The 15941-nt window shown below is 33.9% G+C and overlaps 1 protein-coding gene across 49 annotated transcripts in view; it reads left to right on the top strand.

The window, feature by feature from the left end:
• CLASP2 (cytoplasmic linker associated protein 2) overlaps positions 1-13476 on the top strand; it is a 322288-nt gene extending 308812 nt beyond the window's left edge. For all 49 annotated transcript variants that reach the window (XM_087945672.1, XM_087945669.1, XM_087945644.1 and 46 more), the window contains 6 exons: positions 4510-4738; positions 5627-5820; positions 6640-6768; positions 7561-7767; positions 7944-8060; positions 11520-13476. In XM_087945672.1, the coding sequence (XP_087801798.1) occupies positions 4510-4738; positions 5627-5820; positions 6640-6768; positions 7561-7767; positions 7944-8060; positions 11520-11606 (963 nt within the window). In that variant the 3' untranslated portion in view covers positions 11607-13476. The remainder of the gene's footprint in view (positions 1-4509; positions 4739-5626; positions 5821-6639; positions 6769-7560; positions 7768-7943; positions 8061-11519) is intronic.
• Positions 13477-15941: the final 2465 nt, after the last annotated feature.

Here is a 15941-nt window from a genome sequence, read left to right as displayed (position 1 = left end):
TGTAATTGTTTAAAAAGTTCCTTTTGGTTATCGTAAGGGGCATAAATAATAGAATTGGAATTGATTTAATCCAAATTTGTGGCACCAGAATTCTTCCATTGGGGTCTGTCCAAATTAGCTCAGCTTTCATGTCGTCCTTCACATATACTGCTATTCCTTTCTTTTTCCTAAAATCTGCTGGCGACGTATACAAGTTCCCTAGCTTGGGGCATTGTAGATATTTCTCTTCTTCCTTCCTTATATGAGTTTCCTGTAAACATATTATATCTGCATTTTGTTTAATTAGTTTGGTTCGTATTCTTTTCCTTTTTATACTAGAGTTTAGGCCATTTATGTTAATTGATAATATTTTCTTTTCTTTGTCCATCACCTAATTGACTCTTGCTCTTTGTATTGTAGTTATTCCTGTCTCTCTTTGTGGCTGATTGTGCGTCTTCGGTTCTTCTCTCTCTTGATGTTGTATATTTTTTGAGTTCCTATGATTTCCATCTCTAGTCTTGGTCATCTTGCGAATTTGTTTCTAATTCATCTCTACTACTCGATTCTTCAGGGCCTACCAATCATTCATAGAATTCTTGGGCTTTTACCACGGAGTCTACTTTAATTTTTCTTTCTTCCCATGTAATTAGCATTCCCTCTGGGGTTAGCCATCTGAATATGATGCCTTTTTGGTTTAATTGGTTCGCCAAGAATTTATAATCTTGCCTCTGCTCTCTCACTCGTCTTGGGATTTGTTTAAGCACCAAGATTTCTTTTCCTTTATATGTAATTGTTTCTTCTCTAGAAATTTTATATATAACATCCTGAACTTTTCTTCTGGCAAATCTCACGTGGACCTCTTTTGGATATTTATGTCATCTTACGTAATTTGTGCTCACTCTATATACTTTGTCTAATTCTTTCAGGATATCGTCCTTATCTTTTTCCAATAGGTCTGCTAATATTCCTGCCATCACTTGTTCTAAATCCTCTTCTTTAGATTCCGTTATATTTTGGAATCTCAAATATGCTGCAGCCTTGTCCATTTCCAGATATACCAAGGAGTCGTCCATTTCTTTACTCACATTTTTTAGTTGCTCACCAACCATTTCTAGCTTCTTTTCCGTTTGTTCCGTCCTTTTCTCAACCTCCTTTATTGTTGATTCATTCCTTTCTAGTGCTTGCTGTATTGTTTCAATTTTTTGATCCAGCTTTAAGATGTCTAATTTCATTTCTGCCTTTAAGTTCCCCATCTCCTCTTTTAATTCATTTGTATCAGGTCTTGTTTCGGTATGATTTTTCACCATTATTTCCTGAAGCTTCAGCATGGATTCTTGTAAAGTAAGAAGGGTCTATTGGATATATTGGCATTCGTAATGACAGGTTGTTTCTCTCCAGGTAGAGTTTCTTCAATTGTCTTTTGTGCCATCACTGAGGGTGATGGCATCGCAGTTGTTTGCATTGAAGAAGTCTTCTTTCCCGTTTTGAACGTTGTATTAGTCAAAGAGGTCATTTCTTGTAAAATTTGTTTTTGTTTTTGTATTATACTAAATATGTTGTCCCAAATTAACATTCACTATTGAGAAGTATCAGCTATATATGGCCACTATAATTAATATATGTTACAGGGTTAACCTCTCTTGTCAATATATATATTCTCCAGAGCAATTTTAGAGCTATTTTCTAAATCAGATACCTGAATTTGTAGATCTTAATGATATATCAAATTCCTCTATTTAAATTTAAGTACTATTAATCTGTATATCTATAAGTGCTATAAAATCCCTAATCTCAAAATAGTGTTATAAAATAATATTTCAAATATTTACAAATTTAGATGAAAATGTATCAACTTTGCTATACAATAATTAATTAGTTAATATGTAGTAATCACAATTAGTCACAATTAATTATTAATATAATCAATATAATCATCACCTACAATCAAATATCTATACCTAAATAATTAATTAATTATCACTTCTCTTTTTTTTGTACTATAACCAAATATAAACTTAAATATTTACTAATGTATCAATTAAATCATATATAAATTACGTTTACCACATTCAAAAGTCAGTTGAGTTGGTGTCAAGAAATAATTATTGCAATCCACACATTTTAAAGGCTTAATGTGTTTTAATGTAATTGTTCAGTTCTTCGAAGTTCCTTCACCGAGCATGCTGGAAGCACAGACTTGCTGAGTAATGTCTGTGGTTTCACCGTCTCACCGCACTTTCCGCTGTAGCTGTTTCTCCTTTTGTTTAAAAGTCTTGCAAGACAATCTTTAAATTCATATAGTCTCTTTCTTGAATTAAACTTCTCCACTTACTACAGCTCCAGTCCAATAATCCAAAAAGAGACCAGTAAATTATTCAGTTTCATCCGTGGAATATTTAAAGTTGTAATAAGACTATTTAATTCCTTACTTCAAATCTCCCCCGATCTCAAGTTCGTCCTTTCAATTTTCCCCAAAATCCACAATTCAAATATTTCGAAGTTCCCTTAAATTACATTTGTTGTTTTTTTTCTTTTCTTCCCCCCACCCCCCCAATTATTGTCAGTCACTCAGGTCCCTCCGATTCTCTTATCTTCTCTATCCGATCACTCGCGTCCTTACCCTCTTCCGTCTCACGAGCCCTTTCGCTTTCATTGCCGCTCGTATCTGCTTTGGCCGCTGTTTTCGGGCTTTGCTCCGACTAAGGTTCTCCAATATTCAACGCTCAATCAGGATCGCAAATTCTTTCATTCGCACTCTTCGTTCACCACAGTCTGTTACTCACTCGCTTCCTCTTGTATGCAACGATCAAGACTTTAGGAACGCCATTACTGACAGTCTCTTGATGTCGGTCTCCACAGGATCTCTCTGCGTCGCGATGAGAATCGCCTTTTCCACACTGCGACTTGAGTGCCCCACACTGGCATGCTTCTCTACAAGATGCGTGCACCCCTAAGGGTCACTCCAACAGCAAGAGGAGATAGCATGAAATCCAGAGCGAGCTTCAGCACCTCCGTTCATTCATATCTCGTCACGGGAAGTTTTTGGGAATTATACTATAGTGCAGTCGCCTTACTTTGGTTGAAAAAGTGGGTAAACCTGTTGAATAAAAGAATCTTATTTCTAGAAGGCCATGATTTACAGAGGGGGTGGCATGCATTTTTATGGGACACTGGAAAAATTAAACAGAATTATTTCCACAGACATAAAATTAGAGAATCCTTATTGGTTAATTGGAATAAAATAAAATAAAAACATTATTTAAAAATCACAATCTGGATCTCAACAATGGAGGCGATGATACATCCAAATAATCTACATCTTAATAAAATGATAAAATACAAAGACCTTCTTGATGCGCAAGGAACTTTAAAATCATGGCAAGATCTCCAAGAACAAGGGCTGCAAGTAGACCGGTGGGCTTACCTGCAAATTCAAAATAGATATAGCCAGGACAAGAAAAATTTTGGAATTTATGCTAAGGCACAACAATTAGATAAAATCCTATTAGGCCCAGATTTAAAAAAATAACTAAATTTTATAATTATTTATTAAAGATAGAATTAGAAGAGGAAGTAGTTAAAGGCAACATGATAGCTTGGAGTAGAAACATAGGACGTAGCATCACATTATTAGAATGGGAAAAGGTCTGGAAAAGGAATAATAAAATTACAAAATCAGCAACATATAAAGAAAATGCCTATAAAATGTTTTATAGATGGCATTTCTCGCCCTCGATAATAGCGAAAATGTCTCCTAACATGAATCCGAATTGCTGGAAATGTAAAAAGAAACACGGAACATTCTTTCACATGTGGTGGTCCTGTACTGAAGCCCAAAGATACTAGCACAGAATAAAAAAATGGTTAGAGGAAATAACGGCGGAGCGAATTGAATTAAAACTAGAATTCTTCTTATTGGGGATATTTAATAGACAAATTTCTAAAAAAGTCAAATATATAATACTGCACATTCTTACTGCAGCTAGAATAACCTTTGCACAGTGTTGGAAACAAGCAGATATTCCAACAGAGGAAATGGTCATTCAGAAAATAACAGCCTGTGCAGAGATGGATAAGTTAACCTTAGCACTTAAGGAAAAAGAAACATCAGAATATTATAGAAGCTGGGAATGCTGGTATGACTGGATAGAACAAAAATAGAAAATATATTAGTAAACAATGTATAATGTAAAAGAGGTAGTAATCATATACTCACAATAAGATGTATTTGTAAATATGTCACCAATATTGATAACAAACAAGGAACCATAGACTGTCGATAATAGAATTGCTAGGGTTTTTTTAATTGTTTTTTCTTTCTTTCTGTGTGTTGTGTATATGTTTGTTTGACATTTTAGTTGTATAATCAATAAAGTTTGTTTTTTTAAAAAACAATTAAAAAAAACAATTTTAGACAATATTTTTAAAGTATCTGATGTTAAAATAGTTATCTAGCTCTGCAGATGATCGATCTATCTATCTATCTATCTATCTATATTTATTAAGGGTATGTGTATCTGTTTTTGTTAGATTTGCAGTGGCTCTGGAATGGTAGATCTACGAACAGGAACTGTTGTGACTGATACAGGCCGAACAGCTCTTGACAACAAAACTTCATTAATTAACACTATGCCTCCTCATTCCTCCCCACGGTCACGTGATTATAATCCATACAATTATTCTGATAGTGTTGGTTCTTTTAATAAATCAGCTTTAAAAGAGGCTATGTTTGATGATGATGCGGATCAGTTTCCTGATGGTAAGTCTGTCACAAACAAAATTGGGGAATGGCTATATTGGGAGGAAAAATACAGTCAAATGTAAATAGAATTATTATCTGAAATAAGGGAAATAAGTTATGATACATAGCAGGAAAATACGATATTCAAGAGCTTTATTGAAAACAAAGTTTTATTTATTATAAAAACTAAATGTTATAACATCTGATATGCATCTCTTAACATTTCACTGCCAGATTTGTTCCCAAATAAGACACTTTATAAAGATAATAAACAAAAAAAATGTACTAGTAGAAGTTAATGGAATATATACTTAAGAAAAAAGCTTCTTCCGGTAAAAGACATTTGAATGTTCTTATTTTATTTTCCAAAATGAAATTTAATTCAAAAATACAGTGAAGAAGATTTATTAAATAATAAAAAGTAAATCTCATCAATTCCTATTCAAAAAGTATAAAGGATATTATGGCTTTAGAAATAAATAGCTACCTGAATAATGTTGATTTCCAGTCCCTCTCAATACATGTTATGCATAATCATTTTTTTATTTAGGTAAAGTTTATATAGACAAAATGTGTATGACCAAGTAAGCAATCTAATATACTGTATGTTATTAGAGTGTTGATTAAAATAATATAGTATAATAGGAATAAAATTCTAATGATACTTTGTCAATGCAGCCTAGGAAGAAAACATGGCATATTTTTAGTGTTTTTTAAGATGTATTTTAAGATAAAGACAAAAAATGTTCTTAAACTGGGGTGATTATCCTCAAGGGGTAATTTGGGCAAATTTTTTGTTTTTTGTCTATTGTTTCATAAATATTATATACCTTCACATGTAAAGTAAAAAAAAGAATGGTTACTTTTTTTCCTAATTAAATAATTTTACTTTTTCTTTTGTTACAGAACCTTCCCTGGACCATTCTGATCGAGTTGCAGAATTGCTAAAGGAATTATCAAACCATAACGAGAGAGCTGAAGAACGGAAAGCTGCTCTTTATGAGCTAATGAAATTGACTCAGGAGGACTCCTTTGGTGTTTGGGATGAGCACTTCAAAACAATTCTTCTTTTGTTACTTGAAACTCTTGGAGACAAAGAGGTAAGTCCCAAAATGGAGAAAGAACAATCTTATAACAGCATGGATAATAAAGTTACTGATGTTATAATTATTAAATGTATAACTTGCCTTTATTTTTAGACAACTCAAAGTGGCATACATAATGTTCTGATATTCTCTTTTGGCCACAATGATAACATTGTAAGCTGAGTTGATCTGAAAGAAAATAACTACGCCAAAATCTTCCATCGGGCTTTCATAACTACAGGAGGATTAAAATTCAGTCTTTGTTTTCCAGTCTAATACCTAATGTCCTTCTTGAATCTGTATGGAAATTCTTAGTCATACAGGTCATGGTTGTCCCAAAGATACTTTTTCAAAGCTTTTTTGTTTCTCATTCAGAATTGAGGATGCTTCTTGAATGGGAAGTGAAATGTCTTTAAGGAAAAACAATGGAAGTCCAGTTACCTTTTTAAAAAGCATCTTTAGGTCCCCCTTGAACTTACATCAGGATTATGAACTTTAAAAACAGTGCATATTGCTTTCTTATATCTGTACTCTTTAATACAGACAATAGAATACACTTTTCAGTATCTCGGTCCCATAAAAGTAAAGTGACTCTTAGTAAATGTATCACAGTTACACCTTGCAGTTACAATAAGATTATAGCAACTATTTTACTAAAATAATATGTAATGTAAAAATATTAAATAAATGTATACTATTCATTATCGAATATGGTTGTGAAGAAAAAACAATGCTTGGAATAAACTTTCAAAAACCTAATACTATATTGTTCCATTATCAATAATAATGAGTTAGAAGTTATATGAGCAAAACTAATATTCCTTAAACTTTCAGTATGCAATTAGAGCCCTGGCACTAAAAGTCCTAAGAGAGATTTTAAGACATCAACCAGCAAGATTTAGAAATTATGCAGAACTCACAATAATGAAGACTTTAGAAGCTCATAAGGACCCTCATAAGGAGGTTTGTATACAACTTTGTATTAAACTTAAGGATGTGTTGAAGTAATAATATTGTATTCTGTGAGGAAGATAAAGAATATAGGCTATTTTTTTCATAAAACAGATTTCAGAAATTTAAATGAGAAAATCGTATTTCCTATTCAAAACTATTCAAATAATACAGATTTTTATGAACAGGGGACATAGAGATCCTTTAACATCTGCTTTACAAGATATGAATATCTTATAATCTTTGATCATGGACCTCCTTGCTAAACAAGATCTTTATCATTTTCCCAATAGCATAAAATTGTGTACAAATTTTAAATCCTTCTAGGAATATTATTGTCTGTTCTGTCAGTTTTATTATTAAACAATGTCAGTATATTCATTAGTTTTGTTTTTGAATGTTGAAAGGCAGTAAATGTAGCAATTAATTACATTTCCTCCCATGAATTCATTTTAATTGGAAATAATGGATTAAGATTTAGATGTATTAGAAATTTAAATATATACATATCTCATATTTTCTAGGATGATTTTTTTTCATTTTAAAATTATTATAGTTACAAAGTCAATAAAAGTTGTTATAAAATATTTCCTAGATATATTAGTTCATTTTTCCAATATATCCAGAAAAAAATTCAAGTCACATTTTGTTTAAATATTGATACTATTGAAATGCTGTTTTGACAGAAATTTCTGTTGTAAATATATTGACATTTAATAGTCTACATATTGTAGTACTATTAACAAATAAAACTATGCAAGTGTAATATTATTGGATTTCTATACTTTTCTTTTCTTCTATTAGGTGGTAAGATCAGCTGAAGAGGCTGCTACTATGCTGGCCACATCTATTAGTCCAGATCAATGTATCAAAGTACTTTGTCCCATCATTCAAACAGCAGATTATCCTATAAATCTGGCTGCAATCAAAATGCAGACAAAAGTTATTGAAAGAGTACCTAAAGAAATTCTTGCTCAGCTTTTGCCAGAGATAGTTCCAGGTTTAATACAGGTAAGAAGATACAGAACAATGAAAAAAATGTTGCAAAACTATTTTTCCAAAGATTATTCGGTTTTTCAAGTTATCTTCTAACTTAATAGAATATTTTGCTGAATTTTTTTTCAAACATATTTTAGGATTATCAGTTTTATTTGGATTGATATGCATTTGAATTATTTCTTTTCTAGGGCTATGATAACTCTGAAAGCAGCGTTCGAAAGGCATGTGTCTTCTGCCTTGTAGCTATTCATGCAGTAATTGGTGATGAGCTGAAGCCACATCTTAGTCAACTCACTAGCAGCAAAGTAAGTGACATGCCATATGAAGATCTGATTTTGATTTTGATTTTTTCTAATCTGTGGGGATTTGAAAAAAAGGTGTGGGATTTTAGGATCAGAAATTTGTTCAGAATCTCATTTTGGCTACTATTTGAATCTAGTACTCTTTTGATCCTTGTATTTTTCATGAATTATGCTAATATATATGGAAAATGAAATGTTATAAATAGACTACAATATATAAATGAATATGGTTGTTGATACAGTCACTATAAGAACTTGAATAAAACATATAAATAGTTTAAAACTTTACAGCAAAATCATGGTACCTTCATGCAGTTTTATTATTTCAGACTGTAAATTGGAAAGCTGATAGTTCAATTCCTAATCCTGCATACAAAAGCATCTTATAGACATGTAAAAAAACTAAAATATCATAGTTTTATGTTGTAAGATTTGTCTGTTACATATTATTTTTCTTTCAGTGAATGATAGGCGTCAGTTATCCAGTTCTTCAACAATAGCTTGAATTGGGGAAATTATCATTCAAGCCAGTTGTCTTCAGTAATTTGGAGCTATATGGAATGATAGACAACTTACTAAAACTGAGAATAATAAATTACAGTCAATGATTTAATCAGCATGCTTGAAATAAAAGTTGCTAAAATGTTATAAAGAAAATACAAGGCATGACAGCATCCACTGTTCTTATAGAATGAACATTGTGCCCATATATTTGCTGCCCTTTTTTCTCTTCAGTAATTAATTTTAGATTTAGAGAAAACAACTGCCATTATATCATAGATGAAATTTACCCTATAAAGCAAAATGAAACATAGTTAATTAACTAGAATGCAAAAAGGAGGTTTGGAGGCTCCGAAGCTATGGAGGAAGCATTTTTGGATGTGCGTGTGTGTACTGTAGCAGTACTATCCACAATTTTTTTACGGTTATTTCGTACCAACCCATGTGGCCCAGTACGGTGTTAAAAGTTAATATTTCAGAAATGTTAAGATAGATAGAAATCTTTATTGACCAAATGTGATTGGACAAACAAGGAATTTGTCTTGGTGCATATGATCTCAGTGTACATAAAAGAAAAGATATATTCGTCAAGAGTCAAGAATCATAAGGTACAACACTTAATAGTAGTCATAGGGTACCAATAAGCAATCAAATCATACTAGGAACAGTCAATATAAATCGTAAGGATACAAGCGGCAAAGTTACAGTCATACAGTCACAAGTGGGAGGCGATGGGTGATAAGGGGTGATGAGAAGATTAACAGTAATAGTAGTGAAGACTTTGTAAATAGTTGAACAGTGTTGAGGGAATTATTTGTTTAGCAGAGTGGTGGCTTTTGGGGAAAAACTGTTCTTGTGTCTAGTTGTTCTGGTGTGCAGTGCTCTATAGCGTCGTTTTGAGGATAGGAGTTGAAACAGTTTATGTCCAAGATGTGAGGGGTCTGTAAATATTTTTGCAGCCTTCTTTTTGACTCGTGCAGTATACAGGTCCTCAATGGAAGGCAGGTTAGTAGTAATTGTTTTTTCTGCAATCCTAATTATCCTCTGAAGTCTCTGTCTGTCTTGTTGGGTTGCAGAACCAAACCAGACAGTTAAAGAGGTGCAGATGACTGACTCAATAATTCCACTGTAGAACTGTATCAGCAGCTCCTTGAGCAGTTTGAGCTTTCTGAGTTTGCGCAAAAAGAACATTCTTTGTTGTGCCTTTTTTTATGATGTTTTTGATGTTAGGTGTCCATTTTAGGTCTTGTGATATGATAGTACCTAGAAATTTGAAGGTCTCTATTGTTGATATTGTGAGAGTTGGTAGTAAGGGAGGGTTTCTCCTAAAGACTACTACCATTTCTACGGTTTTGAGTATGTTCAGTTCCAGATTGTTCCAGTCACACCATGAGGCAAGTTGTACAACCTCCTATCTGTATGCGTATTCGTCATTGTCTTGAATGAGACCAGTCACTATTGTATCATCTGCAAACTTCAGTATTTTAACAGATGGATCGTTTGAGATGCAGTCATTGGTATATGGGGAGAAGAGAAGTGGAGAAAGCACACAGCCTTGGGGGACCCCTGTGCTAATTGTACAGGTATCAGATGTGATTCTGCCTAGCTTCACCTGCTGCTTCCTGTTTGTTAGGAAGCTTATGATCTACTTACAAGTGTGTTCAAGTACTGCTAGCAGGTTTAGTTTAGTTAGAATAATGTCTAGAATGATAGAATTATTAACTTTTAACACGGTACTCACAGGAAATTCCCTCCCACCATCACAGTTTAATTTTGCTTGAGATGCAGAAGAGGAAGAAATGTTGGAAGTGGGCAGGATGAGGAAAACTCCTTTCAGAAAGTGGTCTGCAGGTGGTGGTGGTGGGATTTTCCTGCTGATCATTTTTTGAAGGAGGAGCCCTGCATAGACACACATCCAGAAATGCTCTTTCCATGGCTTTGGAGCCTCCAGTCTTGCAATCCTGTGCAGGGAAAGCAGAGGTTTGCTCCAAAGCTGCAGCAGGGCATTGCACAAGGAGACCTCCGCAGGTATGGTAACATTTCTGAAATGTTAACTTTTAACACCATACTGGGCAATGTGGGTTGGGACGAAATAACCGTAAAAAAATTGTGGATAGTGCTATTACAGTATCCTTTGGGAAGCCAATGTGAGGCGCGTCACTTAGCCTCCTGCTGCTGAAGTGGCTGTGCTTGCCAGAGGCAGTGGCCAGAGCGGCACCACTGAGGCAGCTGTTCCATGGACAGAATTGCCTGCTGTAACTGTCACCATTAGGTAAGAAGGGCACGAGACATGGGCGTGTCGCTTGGCCTCCTGCTTTTGCAGCCACAATTGGTAGCAAAAGTGACTACACTTGCTGGAGGAGGTGGCCTGAGCTGCACCCATGAAGCAGCTGTTTTGTGGATGGTGGGATAGCCTGTGATGCTTTGAGGAGCTGGCGCAAGGGGCCGCTTGCTCCGCCCCCACCTCATACGGGTACATGCAGGGGGAATAAGACTTCCCAAAAAATAAGGCCTAGCACTTATTTCGGAGGACAAAAGAAAATAAGATCAGGTCTTATTTTCAAGGAAACACTGGTAATTTAGAACTGAAAGCATCTATCTCTATACTGTAAATGTAAAGATGAAAAAAGAACTGTTATCATGTCTGACCATTAATTAAGTTATATTGATCATTATATACAATAAACTACTGTGATGAGAATATTAATATGACAATTATTGCCAATAAGTTTATCCTCCCTTAATCTTCTTAATCCTTTGAAAATACAACAATTGTATGTTTTATAGCTCTAATTAGGTTTCTTTCCTCTGTATATATCATTCCATTACAAATCTTTTTCATTGTTCTTTTGCTGTTCATTGTTCATTAACTGTTAGTTTAAAAATAAAATAAAAATGACTTATTTAATATGAAATATGTTGTAAGAACTAATCATATTATTTACTAATTTAAATCTGCAGATGAAATTGTTGAATCTTTATATCAAGCGTGCACAAACAGGATCTGGAACAGGTGATGCCTCAGCAGATGTTCCAGGACAAAGCTAGTAATCCTGAAATCCATCTTGTAACTAAGAGGAAAGACACATCATAAAAGGAAAACTCGCAAATGCATTTTTAGCGCTTTTCTCTCTCTCAATCTTTTTTCCCTTAATGAAGGGCTGCTTAGCCTGCATGTGACTGTTCCAGTAATTCCATATCTAAGGGAAAAGACAGTATTAATATCACTTGACTGAAGCAAATTATTTTTTTTAACTAACACATCATGTTTTCTGTTTGCACTCCTCTGTGTGTCTTTCCACTAATTTTTGTTAATGTACTTTTTTTTTCAAAGAAACTAATTAAAAAGGAATGCTTTCAAATTTAAATTTCCTCATTTTTACTCAACTGCAAAGTAACATGGCTTTTCCTTCCTGGTTTTAATAATCAGATGCTTCTGCTTGGATGCACAAAGTGGGAAAACAGAGAATGATGGATTGAGCTCAGCCCCAACTAGACCAGTCTCATTACCAAAGAGACATCTTCATATCTTATCATAATGCCAATAGCAGCAGCAGAAAGCAGTGCTTGATTGATCAATCATTGAATGTTTGTCATATAAACAAAAATTCAATGCAGATTAGGAGGACAACTCTGTCCTTCTATATGGAAATCTATATAGAATATAGTATGGCAAAACTGGATTGTATAGCATCCTACTTTCCTAGATCAGGGTAAGTAAAATCACTTAATGGATATGAACCTGTATCACCACCTTCAAGCAAGATGGTTCGGAATAGAATGCTTTGTATCATTTGTCAGTATAATACTTCCTCTCAACCTAATTATTGAAAGCAGTACTTCTGTCAATCTCATTTACATAAGAATATATGACAGGACTGGAATAAATTGTTTCACAATGATATGTTGCAAGATTGGAGATTGGTGCACTGATTATTTTAAAGGCATGGGAATGGGAAAAACAAGTATTACAGATTTTAAAATCATAGTTTGGAGTTTAATTTGAGTCAGGAAATGGCCCTAAATTCATTGCATGGTTATTTTAAGATTATGTTGAACTGGTGTTATTGCAGCCATCTGGACTATAAGATATGGAAATGTTTTCAGGTTGTTTCTGTAATCGTTTAAAAAGTTTATTGTGAATAATGCATCCTTATATTTATGGACTGAATAGTCAAAGAGAGAATGAAACTAAAACTACTTCCATCAGACAAAAATACCAAGCTTCTTAGCTGGGGGGTGAGAATAAAATCTGTACCCAGATGGAACCCACAATACTTGGAATAACTCATTGTTGAATTATCTTGTTTTAGGGATTGTGTATTTACAGGAGAGATTATAGCAATGCCAAGGATGATGGGTTTTTCTGCTAGATTAAGATTCTGTCTACCTCTTCAGGGTAAATACTTTTGACTAAGCTGCTATCCATAATGTCTTGTGAAAAGCATTGTCTATAAAATAATTACTTTTATTTTATTTTTCTTCTTTTGCTACTACCATATATGTTCAGTATCTAATACCTTAATATGCAGCCAAATGCTGTTTTAAAAAGAACTAATATCACAATTTGCTTATTACTTTATAATAAACAGAATACTTGCAGATATCTAATAAGTTACTTTGACTTTTATCAGAAATTATTCTGTCTGGAAAAGATAAAATGTAGTTACTGAAAATGCAATTTGCTATTGCAAAAAGCTATGTTGGGAAAATACTTTAGAAATAAATGTAAGGGGGAAATTACATTATTACTCACTGACTTTTAGCAGATGCAAATCAGGAAAATAGCCTTCCTCATTTTCTTATGTGTAACATTCTTGTTTTTACTGTTCAAGTACAGTGTGTATTTATAGCTCACTGCTTACCATTGTGGATATACAGGCAATAAAGTGTACATAGCATTACTTAAAAATTTAAATTTTGTATCTATCTGTTTTTCTGCTTTTTTTTTAGTGATATTGTAGGAGTAATGCATTATAGTACTGGTAGTTTATGTAAATACATTGCCTAGTTTTAAACTAAACCAATGACAAGCAATAAAAAGCAACCCAGAAAATATAAGATTCTGTACTAAAACTAATCCCATGTTGTTGTTTTAGACTGAAACAGGGCTTTACAATTTACAGCCTAGTAACTGAATAGCAGAAGAGCTACTTTGATATAATGGTTAAAGGTATCAAGCTAGAAACTGGAAGACTATGGATTTTAATCCTACATTAGACCAGCTGGATGATTTCAAACATTTTTTAAAATAGTAACAAGAAAACTATATGGACTTGTCCAGACAGTTGCTAGGTTAGAAGTCAACACTGCTTGACCACATGCAGGCCCGTGCACACACACACACACACACACACACACACACACACACACACACACAGCTGGGCAGCAAATACTGTAATTAAAGAATATCTGATGTTGTTACATATTTTGGCACATTAACAGTATTAAAGAATAAAGCTAAAAATACATGAAATTCCATTTATGATAATAGGATTCTTTAAAGAACATCATTAACATCATTGAAAATATTTTTACACTGAAATGTTTAGTCCAGCAAATTTAAAAATTAATAAATTACTGTATTGTTGTATTTAGCTGCTAAAACAGAGATGTCAAACTCAAAGCCTGTGGGCCAAATCCAGCCCATGGGGTGCTTAGATCTTGCCCATGGGGCTGCCCTGGGAATAGTAAAGGACCAGCCCGTGATCCCTCTGCCAGCAAAAACAGGGCTCAGAAGGTTCTGCGTACGTTGCATGCCGCCCTCCTGAGCTCCGTTTTCCCTGGCAGAGCACTTGGACCACCACACGAGTAACATTGAGCTGGCCACATCCACTCGGCCCCTCCAAGGTCAAACACAACCCTGATGCAGCTCTCAATGAAATCAAGTTTGACACCCCTGTGCTAAAATATTGTCTTAATCATTTATCTCTGGAAATGCTCATGAGTACCCTGCAACATATACCATTAAGGATTAATTTTCATAAAGCATTACACTTTCACAAGTTTAATGGTTTTCCCCTAAATTATAACATCTGAACTTCATAATGAATAAAAAAACAAACTTGTTACAATGCTTTAGAATGGGGACTGGGTGGGGTTCGTTCTATAGTTCTTTCTTCAAACTATACCTGAGCACAAGGGAAGGTCCATTTCTCAAGACAATCATTCATCAAGCAACCACAAAAGTTCCCAAGCACTGTCTGTCCAGAGGACAAAGGAGATTAATTTCCAGGTTTCTCCTTAATTCGGGACAGTTCTTCAGACTGCAAGGGGCCCACCAAAGCCTCAAAATCAGCTGCACATCAATTGTTGCTAATTCAAATTACCATTTCCCCCCTCCCTGAAGCCTAGATATCCTCACCAGAAATCTCTAACCATTTCCTAGGCATTTGCTTAGTCTGATGAATATTAAATGAGCATTGTTAGGCTAATAGTGATTTCTGGTGGAGAGATGTTTAGGTCTTTTTGCTCTCCTTTTAGCTTGTGATTGTCTGTTTTGTATAGTCTATAGATATTATTTATGTCCATGTGTCTATTGATGGCTAATTTGTCAGAGTGCCAGCCTTTTAGAAATGGGTCTAGGACAACTCACCACAGCCAACTCACTGCAAGACAATTGCAGGATAACACAATTGCCACAGGAGAATCGCTGCAGGAGAAGAGTTACACTAATATCAAAGAAATGATGAAATAGAAACATTAAAGAAAGGATGTCAAAGGAGGGACAAAATGACATGTGAATGACAAAGAAGACCTGGTGCCCTTTTTGTGGCAAAAAAATTATAAAACAGGGTCTTATTTTCAGGGAAACATGGGTAGCCACTAGAATAAAGAAAACTCCACACCTTACTAGCACTGATGAAGTTACCTAGTTTGGATAATGAAATGTCTGCAAGAAAACAACCAAGCTCAGAGGATACCAAAGATCCCTCATTTTAACCCTCGGCTACAAATATTTGCCTTTAAATTCTAAGCTATTGTATCAATTGAAGTCATATAGGTAATTCTAGTCTCTCTCTCTCTCTCTCTCTCTCTCTCTCTCTCTCTCTCTCTCTCTCTCTCTATATATATATATATATATATATATATATATATATATATATATATATATATATATATATATATAAAATAATATAATATAATATAATATAATATAATATAATATAATATAATATAATATAATATAATATAATATAATATAATATATAATATATATAGTTTAGTATGAAATGAGAACTAAATCCTGCATTCAGCAATAGCTGTTAATAGGCATATAAATAATCCTCACTAATGCTACAATTGGTACCAGTAATTTAATCATAAAATTGCTAAATGAAACTGCTACTGTACTTACAATCTTACTTCAGCTTTCCTTTGTTT

Source organism: Notechis scutatus, chromosome Z, assembly GCF_049901735.1.
Source record: "Notechis scutatus isolate UNSWTSFEM ecotype Mainland chromosome Z, rNotScu1.2, whole genome shotgun sequence".
Lineage (NCBI taxonomy): Eukaryota > Metazoa > Chordata > Lepidosauria > Squamata > Elapidae > Notechis > Notechis scutatus.
The sequence above is the reverse complement of the archived record's forward strand: the minus strand, read 5'-3'. Positions and strand labels throughout refer to the sequence as shown.